Here is a 9,975-nt window from a genome sequence, read left to right on the forward strand (position 1 = left end):
CTGCGGAGCCGTGGGGTCCCCTCAGGGTTGTCAGGAGAGGCTGCATAGCCCAAGGTCGGGCTGTAGTGATTCATGAGCCTTGGGAAAATGTCATTTAATTAAAAGGGATAACTCGGAAAATGTATACAAACCGAGTACAAGTTTGCACTGTGAAATATAGCTATATAATTTTGCCTACCTTTAGGTTGGGCAGTAGAAACAATCTTGTTGATTTGGGTTCTGGAGCTAATATTCCAGGACAAGGTGTTTGGACAAGCTTTGCGTCTTAGCTGACTTTTAAACCCTGTGGTTCTCCAGCACTATAATACCTTGCCGACACCGAGCTGGAGTACACGCTGAAGTCAACCAAGAAGTGGCCCTTTTAGAGAGTGTGGAGTGTGGTGAAATAACATAATAATGTTGCCTGTGATGCAAGCTTCCTGTAACCAGGCAACTACAGAGTTTTTAGCATTTGACATAAGAAATTTTAAGTGAAATGAGAAATAATTACCCATCAGAGGATAGGGATTAATGGATCTTGCTCTATCTGCATGCCTATGGCGAGTCCAGTACAGCCAGGGTATATTCAGAGACTTGTCCCTTTCAATGTCTTGCTCATGCTAATGTATTTAGTAATGATACTAACTTTGTAAGTCTCAATTTCAACCATCAAAAGATACTTAATGACAGACTGCGAGAACAGTTACAGTTATTCAGGCTTTGGGTGTACTGTGAAGGGCAAGTCTAGTTCAGCTCAAGCAGTCACTCATAAAAGGTGATCTTGCTTCAGTAGATCTGCTGTAAGGCTCTGCTCTGATATAGGACACTGTTACGCTGTGCCAGATAGTAGTAATGAAAGAACTGCTAGGTCAATGTGGTTAGCTTAACAAAACATAAAAAATCAAAAGGAATGAGTAAGAGATCCTTGTAGTTTTCAGGATGGGCAGTGTCCTTTGCCTAGCTCTTACAAAAAGGTTTTGACATATGCTTTGCTTTTTTCCTTTTTTTCTTTTTTTTTTTCATGTTTCTGACTTTTCACTACATTCCTTAAGTTATACGCAAAGGCAGTCTGTAGGTAGGTTTAGATCTACCATAGCTTCTTCCCCATTGTGGTTGAGATTTAAAATACTGTAGATTTTCCAAATATACTCTCTTTGAATAAGTAAAAAGTATTTGTAGGTGACTGAGATTACAGACCAGTCATTAAAATATTAAAATACTAGTACCAAGTATTTTTCTTGTTAAACTGATAAAGTTTAATATATGTTATAGGGATATTTAATGTTTAAATATATCTCTTCAGAACAATTGTATCCAAAGGGGGAAGAGGATTGCTGTTTTCGTAGTTTTTAAATGCCTCTGTGAGGCAATCATTTAGCTTTCAGTTTATATGTTTTTGTAATTTTGTAAATACTGGATGCCTTGTAGAGGTTACAGCATAACCACAGCAGCCATTAAAAATTTTCTTTTAATCCTGTATGGATATGGAACTGATTTTTTTTTTTTTTTTTAATATTGACTGTTACTAAGCCAGATTGCCATCATTATTGTAAAAGTGATTAGTTATTAAAACGTTTCCTGCCTCCTTTTAGGATTTATTTGGTGTGAGCATGGTTGTTCCTTTAATGAATCTTCATATCAAATCTCTAGGAGCAAGTCATACAGTCGCTGGAATAATAGGTGAGTTGCAGTACTCCACTAATTTACCGGAGAATAAGATACAGTGAATTGGGTTATGCCGTACTGCAAAGTGGACATTGCAACATAATTCTTCCTTCCTTGCTAGTACCATAACAGAAAGTAAAGCCGATTTCCAAGTTAAATTGTAATTTAATTGTACTGTCCAAAGACCTGTCCAATTTGTATTCTGACAGTAGCCAAAAGCAGGTGCTTGGGAAAGAGCACTCCTGGAAAGAACAAGAAGGTCTTGCAGTAGTACCTGTACACATGCTTTTCCAGCATCCAAGAATTCACAGTGCAGCAGCTTTGGGAGCCAGAAGTGTTGCTTTTAGTTTTATTGTTATTTACAGGCCTCGCAAACAGTACTTTTGCGGCTGGTTCTCCTGAGCTTTCCAAAGCCTGTGATTGCTCCCAGTTTGATTAAATTCATTTTGGCAAATATTTATTGTCTTTAAGGAATATTTACAAGTACATTCTGAAGGCTTTGAGTTTTATCTTAAAAAATGAAGTGTTAAGGTAAGTATGGTATTATTTATAGCTATGTGTGGTTGACATGGGCTCTGTTACTCAGGTTTTTATTACCTTTATATTTTAGGGTGACATTTAGCACATTTTTAATGAAATAATTCTAGTTCTGGTCTGAGTTGACAGAGTATGTTTTCATTTCAACAATCTGCTTTGATTTTTAACTTTAAAAACTGGGTTTTGAGGTGTATTCTTATAAATGAAATAAACTGGCAGATGTTTCTCTCTGCTTCTTTGCTGCTTCTGTCACTAACAACTGCTAAATTCTTAGCCTCTAAAATGAAAAAGTAGGGTCTGTGGTTTCTTCACGGCTTCTGTAGTGCCTTGTAATACGTTGAAGTGCCAAGTTGAAAGCAATTGGTGCCTCCCAGTACTCAAATTCTCTCTTGATTCTGAGAAAGCAATTATAAACGCCAAGAGCTGTTTTGCTTAATACACAATACAAAGCACCATCCTTCTATATTACATAGTTTCACAAGTTTTTGGAATTTTTTTGGTTTTTTTGTAATTCCTGAAACTATTTCCTTGGTTATGTGCTAAACTCCACCCTTGGTTCGTCTTACTCCTTCTCCTTATTCTTCTAGTAAATTACTCCCAGAATTTCTCTCATGTTTCCTCATTTAAAATTTTGTGCAGTTTTCATTTTTAAAAGATTAAGTTTCATTTTTAACATTAGTATTTTACTTGTTCTCTTTAGGATCTCTCTATGGTGTAATGCAACTATTTTCCAGCACATTTGTGGTGAGTTCTAACACTGCATTCCTGAGTATGATGGTATTTCTATGCATTTTAGGGGAGCAAAAGGGATGAGGCCAATAATAATGTTTCTTGACATTTTGAAAATGTTTCTAGTGTTTATATAAGCATTTTTGGTTGTAGGATCTGGTTTTCAGTTTGCGTGGAAAACGTTTGTTTTGTTTTTAAGTAATTGTCAGATTTTTCAGAACTAAAGAGGATACTGTCTTTAGACAAAAACTAGAATCCAGATTTGGGTTCAGATTCATTACTGAGCACATTGCAGTCACGTTACCATCACAGTTGGTGGTAATAAAGCAGTTTTTGATGTGGTAGCCTGTCCAAAAAGGAGTCTCTTGAGTCATTTCTTCATAAGCCTGATATCTAGTTTGCTTTCCTTGCTTAATGAGTAGTGCCTTGTAATTTGCCACAGGGCCTAAGTTTATGGGTTGTATCTTTGATCCTTGTTTGGTTTTTCAATTAGTTTTTGGTTTTTTTACATCCTAATCTAAGAAGGAGGACAAAGACTAAATATCAAAGCTGAACCTCTTGAACCTATCAATACCTTAGATCCCTATATTTAGGTAGGATCAGCTTTAATATTACCCTGGTACCTCCTGGCTTTCAAGAGAGCAGATTTTGAGCATCTCTTGAAAAAAAACTGTTTTGGGGTTTGTTATGCAGGCTTGGGATAATTTGCTTCTATAATGTTGTGGCATTTTCTTTGAACTGCAAGACCATTGCCTACTTTCTTAAAAAACTATTTCCTGTTTGGAATCGAGCTGATTTATGAGTATACTAAAAGCAAGTTTACTGTTTGCACTTCTCAGAAGTACTTCCTACCTGTCTGTGCTGAGATGACAAACTCCTCATAGTGAAGATCATTCCTTTTAGGATGCTCAACAAGTGTCCAGTACCTAGTAACCAATGATGCAAACAAATACTTGTGGTTGGTTGTGATAACGTTTTCAGGGGGGCCCTACTGCTAACATTTCATGGTATTTATTGCAGGACTGTATTTTTAAAAGAGAAAAATATTTCTTAAAAAGCTCTGTGCATCATGTTAAACAGAATCATAGTTTCAGCAGGTGCACTGCCAGCAGGGCAGAACCTTTGCTTGCGACTTCCAGATTTTGAGCACTTAGGAATGTTGTGTAATAAGATCATTAATCTTTCACTGACAGTCCTTTGATCTCTCTTCTCAGTTTAATTTAAAAGTACTGATTGTTATAAAAAGCTAATCTTAGTTTCTTGCTTTGTGAAAGGGCTGCTGGAGTGATATAGTAGGAAGACAGTATTCCCTCCTTGCTTGTATTCTTCTCAGTGCACTGGGTTACTTCCTTCTTGGAACATCCACCACTGTGTTCCTGTTTGCCATTTCCCGAGTTCCTGTAGGTGAGTAAACACTTGGCATTTTGCAGTTTAAATTCCCTGTAGTTTCAGCTTGAGAGTTGCTGTTAGAGAAATCATGGTATGTAGACAGCTACATAGCACCATCACCCAGCAGCACCAGCTGAACCTTAGTAATGGAAAAATCTCTACAAAGTTAAACTTTCTCATCACTTTTTCCTGAAATGTATACTCAACAACTGTCATAACTCTTATGCCACCTTGAATGGCTGAATTTTATGACAACAGGAGCACAGTATTTCCTTGAAAAAGGCTATTGTAAAGTTAGTCACAGCAGGTACGCAATATACCAGGTCACTGCTGGAAATCTTGGCCTGCACTTGCAATGGAGAATGGAATGAGATGTATGTTATTGATTTGTCTCATGCTGAAAATATACCTCAAAGTGATACTACAAAATTTGGCTGAAACTTTAGGTGACTGCTTCAACAGAATATTTGTGTTGTGCAACAGAATATTATGTTGTGGCTGTTGTCCTTGAACAGCCAGGATGACGGTATGTGCTGCGTGACTTCAGCATTGAAAAATCTGTGGTTAATGGAATCTCAAAAATATCCATCAGATTTTGACTATTGATATTTCAGAAAACTTGGTAATTTTCAGTTTCTTGGATTGAGCATGTCTATTATTTTGTTTGTATTATGTTGCAGGTATTTTCAAACACACGCTTTCCATTTCTAAAGCCCTGCTTTCCGACTTGGTTTCTGAGAGAGACCGCCCTTTAGTAATGGGACGCTTCAATGCAGCCTCTGGTGTGGGCTTCATTCTGGGGCCTGTTGTTGGTGGCTACCTGGCGGAGTTGGAAGATGGCTTTTATCAAACGGCCTTCGTCTGTGCCTCTATCTTCCTTCTGAATGCTGGTAAGTTGTATGCCATACTTTGCATCTTGGATCCTCTCATTTTTCACTTTTGTGTTTTTATGCCATTTGTAATACCTAGAATTTGTGGTGTGTTTATCATCTATGGCATACATGTTCTGTATACCGATACCACCCTTTGAATTTTAGCTGTGTGGAAGGGTGGGAATTCTGTAGCAGTTAACCTCCAGATGCTTCTCCTTTGTATTGTATGTATCACTTCTACATTCAGACACAGGAATGGGAATTACTAATGTGCCCACAGATGAAGAACAGAAATTTTGACTTTAACCTTTAGATTTGTTTATGTTTTGAGTGTGTCGTCGCAGTCTTTTCCTTCCTTGCTTTCACTTCATTTATAATTGAACTGATGCTGTAAATAACACTAGACTTAATCTTTGTAAATTTTGAAGTTAAATGATTGTTAAAGTCCTTTTACGAATTTTGATCTTTACCCTAAATTTACTTACAGTCAGACCGATGTCTTCCATGTAAAGTTAATGCAGTTGAATGAAGTGAACTGATTTCTTGATCTGTATAGGTCTTGTCTGGATGTTACCCTGGAGTGAAGAAAAGACTGGGAATAGGGAACATCAACAAGACAACAAAGGAACTGACAGTTTCTCAGCAAAAGCAAATCATGACCTGCACTTGAAATCAGCAACTAAGGGAGCTATGGCAAGCAATAGTCTTTTCTGGTCTCCTTGGATCCAAGTTGCAACGGTGCTGAAAAGGATTAAAGAAATTGCATGCTCTGATCTGTGGGATATCTTTCTAGTGCGGTTGCTGATGTCTGTTGCCATACTGCTGTACTATAGTAATTTTAGTCTGGCCTTGGAGGAGAGATTTGGAGTGAAACCCTTGTTTGCTGGATACTTAATGAGCTATAGCAGTGCACTTGGAGTCCTGGCTGGTTGTCTGCTCGGACCAATAACAAGACTCTATCAGCACAACACTTACAGAATTTTGTTGCACTCCAGCACGTTTACCTGCACGTTGATTCTCCTGTATGCATCAGCACTGAGCATATGGATGGTCGTTTTGTCTTCCACATTCTTAGCCTTTTCAACTACTATAGGTCGTACTTGTATCATTGATCTTGAATTGACCATTGGTGGGAATGAGGCCAGCGGTACGCTCCTAGGCGTCGGACAGTCTGTGACATCTGTGGGACGTATACTTGCCCCGCTCCTTTCTGGAATTGCTCAGGAGTTCAGTCCGTGTGGCCCTCCAAGTCTAGGGGTTGGACTAGCTTTAGTAGCTATTCTCATAATGAATGCGAACAAACGAAAATACTGTAGCCGTGGAAATGTGAAGTTAAAAAATCAATAGACGCAAATTTGGATTGCATAGATGTATCTTATGGGAGAGGCAAAGTGAATGGGATTATGCTTATGCCTGCCGGACTTGTACAGTAGTAACAGGATCTTTTAAGAGGACACATTATGTTCATGTGGAGGCAAGTACATGTAAATCTTTCTGCTGCAGGGATGTTAACCATAGACAAATGTTATTCTAACTGGTACCACTAGAACACTTTTGAAAGGGACAAGTGTTGCTGTATTGTACTGGCTGGGATTTTTTAATAGATTTTTTTAACCTTTTTGGAGGGAAAAAAAGAATTACATGAAATACACAAACTCTGCTTGTAGCTCACATTTGAAACAGTGTTAAGATTGATATATTGTTAAAAGACAGAAATTGATTCTTACTATTTAATCTGAGGTGAGTTTTTATTATTTAATCAGAAGAAGGATTTGTAATATAGTTTGTTTGCCTTAATTTCTTATGCTGTGGTCTGCTGCCATTTGTCTGCCGTGACAGTAGCTTAATTAACAGGGTGTTTGCTTATGTGATTTTGTCAAGTACAAACTTGCTGCACGGTATAATTAGGCACCTTGGGGTAGCCATCCGACCCCTGGTCTTTCCCAGGTAACAGAATTGGGTATATGCTAACTGCATGTCTTAGAAGGTCTAAAATGGAAAATTTTAGAATAATATCAGATCATTCAGACTAAAACTGAGACTGAATGTAAGCTTTATTGAAACTTAAACGGGTGGTTTCTGTTTAGTAATAACTTCTACTGAGCAACTTTGTCATAATTTTTTTAATATTTCCTGTGCAATTTTTCTACCTTCATTTTAAGAATAAATTTGTTTCTTAATTTTTTTGAATGACTGTTGAAGGTGTGCTGGAGCAACTGGCAGTAGTTCATGGATCTGGATTAATGCAGTGTCTCTTATCTCTGGAGGTATAAGTGACATTTCAGTGACAAGAGAAAAACTGTTTATTTGTTGGTATTTTAGTCTTCATTTATCTGCACTGCTTAACTAGTGATTGGTTACTCTCAGAGCTATACTCAGAGTTGTAGCACTCTCCCATGCTATTTACTGTTCAAGCTCATATTATTTGGCAATCACTACTGTTTGCATTTCATTTGAAACATACAAAAAAATGTATTCTGCACTGATTTTCCCACTATTACTTGGTGAGAGTACAAAGTCAACTATGTATAATTGTTGGCTTTTTTTTTTTCATTAAAAACAATGTTGTTATCTCTTTGAACACATCCATGCAAATAATGTTGCTGCTTCAGAAGAGTCATAAATGGTGCAATTTTTTAATTTTTATTTTCTTTTCCTGTGCCTGCTATCATTTAAATCCTTGTTGAAACCTCAGCGATTTCAGTGGCAGCACCATGGAAATATGTATAGATCTCTATTGACATAATGAGTGTCTTGTCTTATTATTGCTATGATTTCAGTTGCTTGTTGTAATAATCTGTGTTTCATTTCTCCCTAGGAACTTAAGGCATTTTCAAGTGCCTTACCTTCTCTTGGCTTGCTTGGTAGATGCCCCAAAACGTTCTTGCCCTAAATTTCCTATTTTCTTTCTTTCTATCTTTTAAAAATGATTTTTATTTATTTTTACCTAAAACCAGCCTTCTTTAAGTCAGGGACTTCTGTTTTGCAATTGTAGCAAGGGGTGAAGGAAAAGGGTAGGAAAGAACCCTCAAAAATTTATATATATATATATATGAAAGACTTAGTAATTTTTCCTATACTGGTTGGTTGTATGAAGTAGCAGGTAACACTTACCCTTTGAAGTTGCTGCACTGATTAAAGCTGAATTTTGTAAACAACATAAAACTCACTTTATACCAACATCTACAGCTGCCTCAATGTTGCTTATAAAACCTTCAAACTTCCCTGTTTTTGTTTATATATAAGTGAGAAATGTGCTTTCCTTAGCAGATATTTTATTTTGAAAAATAGTTCTCCATATAAGCTAAACAAAAATGAAAATAAATAATCAAATTGAGAAATCTGTGGAAGGGTGTGGTCTCAGGGATGTCGTGCAACTGATGTTACAGAGAAAAGCTTTTTACTTCTAGGCCAGAATTGTTTCTGACATGCTGCAGAAACATTTCTTCTTTGTAAAGCCTCAGTTACAGAAAAGTTGCACTATTTTTTTAAATGCTTTTTTTTTTAGAAGGAATAGAAATAAAATGAAGTGACATTCCACGTCTGTCATTTTGTCGCTGTGGTTTTTCTCTCTGCCTCTGCTGAAACCACAGCACAAAATAAGAGGTGTTCAAGTCCATATGAAGTACAGATGTTTTAGCTTTTTTCTTCAGGATGTTCCTTAAAATGATGATTTGAATGTGGCTACTTTTCACATAAAAGGCACAGGAGCCAAGGATTCAAGCAAGAAGTGGCTTGACAGAACTTACCAGTTATGAGATGGAGTGCTTAAATCTACTGCTCCTAGTGCCTGGAGACCCTGTGTGGATCCCTTGTTTCTTGTGTTGCCATAAGGATGCAAGTTCAGAGACTGATGAATAAATGACATTCCCGAGGAGGAGATGTGACTCCCCCTTTTAAGTTGAGGGAGGAGCAGTTGCAGCTATTTTTGGCTACAGTCTAGTGGGCTTTACTGAACTGCTCAGCAGTTTCTTGAATCCAACTGAAGACTGTAACAAAACAGAGATCTGAATATGGATAAAGAAAAAAGTTTCTACCTGCAAATCACTGCAAATTAAGATTTTTCTCTTGCTGTTACTTCAGTTTTGGGTTGGTTTTCTTGGGCTCGTAGGCAGAGTTGGTTTTTTTTGTTTTTTACCTTTTGAAATTTTCACTTTTTAACAATGACTTCTGACCTTTATGATCAGCTGATGTTGAAGAGGCTGTGCATACAATGTAATTTATTTCTGTAAAACCTGATAGCATATGATACGTACTGATTTTGTTGCTTTTAAATGATGAAGCAAAATTTAAGATTTTATCCCATGTTGGTGTATGCTGCAGACATTTGAAAAGATCCTTTATAAACATACCAGTCCTGCAGATTTCAGTTTCTTGTCCTGTTTCCTTTTCTCTGAATTTACTCACCACAGCACCACTGCAGAGGTCAGTACCATTCTCATTTTCTGAGAACAGGCTGATTATTGAGCAGATGATGCAGCGACCAGCCAGGACAAGCATTGCTTACTAAGTGGCTTGCTCATTACTTCAAGCTCTCTGTAATTCCATCATGTTTTAGCTGACAGGAACCTCTGTGGGTACGCTCAGGTGCTGCCTGCCCCCATTTGGTTACAGCTGCTGTGGAATACCCCTGGGTGAGTGGTGCTGAAGAGCTTGGTTGCTTTGGGATTTGAAAACCCAAGACTTGACTGTGCTGTTACTGCTATACTTTTGAAGATTCATTCACAAAAAGCTGACCATGAATCTTGGAAGGGAGTATATTGGAGCCTGAACTTTGAGAATCAAATGTTTGTGAGTGGAGCTT

At 37.5% G+C, this 9,975-nt stretch overlaps 1 protein-coding gene across 1 annotated transcript; it reads left to right on the forward strand.

Moving 5' to 3' along the window:
* The first annotated feature begins 1,560 nt into the window (after positions 1-1,560).
* MFSD9 (major facilitator superfamily domain containing 9) lies at positions 1,561-6,548 on the forward strand. Its single transcript, XM_010192533.1, has 5 exons — positions 1,561-1,659; positions 2,882-2,925; positions 4,185-4,314; positions 4,980-5,189; positions 5,728-6,548. The coding sequence occupies exons 1-5, from the start codon at positions 1,590-1,592 to the stop codon at positions 6,516-6,518; spliced, it is 1,245 nt and encodes a 414-aa protein (XP_010190835.1). The 5' UTR covers positions 1,561-1,589; the 3' UTR covers positions 6,519-6,548.
* Positions 6,549-9,975: the final 3,427 nt, after the last annotated feature.

This window comes from Mesitornis unicolor, unplaced genomic scaffold, assembly GCF_000695765.1.
Source record: "Mesitornis unicolor isolate BGI_N332 unplaced genomic scaffold, ASM69576v1 scaffold32519, whole genome shotgun sequence".
NCBI lineage: Eukaryota > Metazoa > Chordata > Aves > Mesitornithiformes > Mesitornithidae > Mesitornis > Mesitornis unicolor.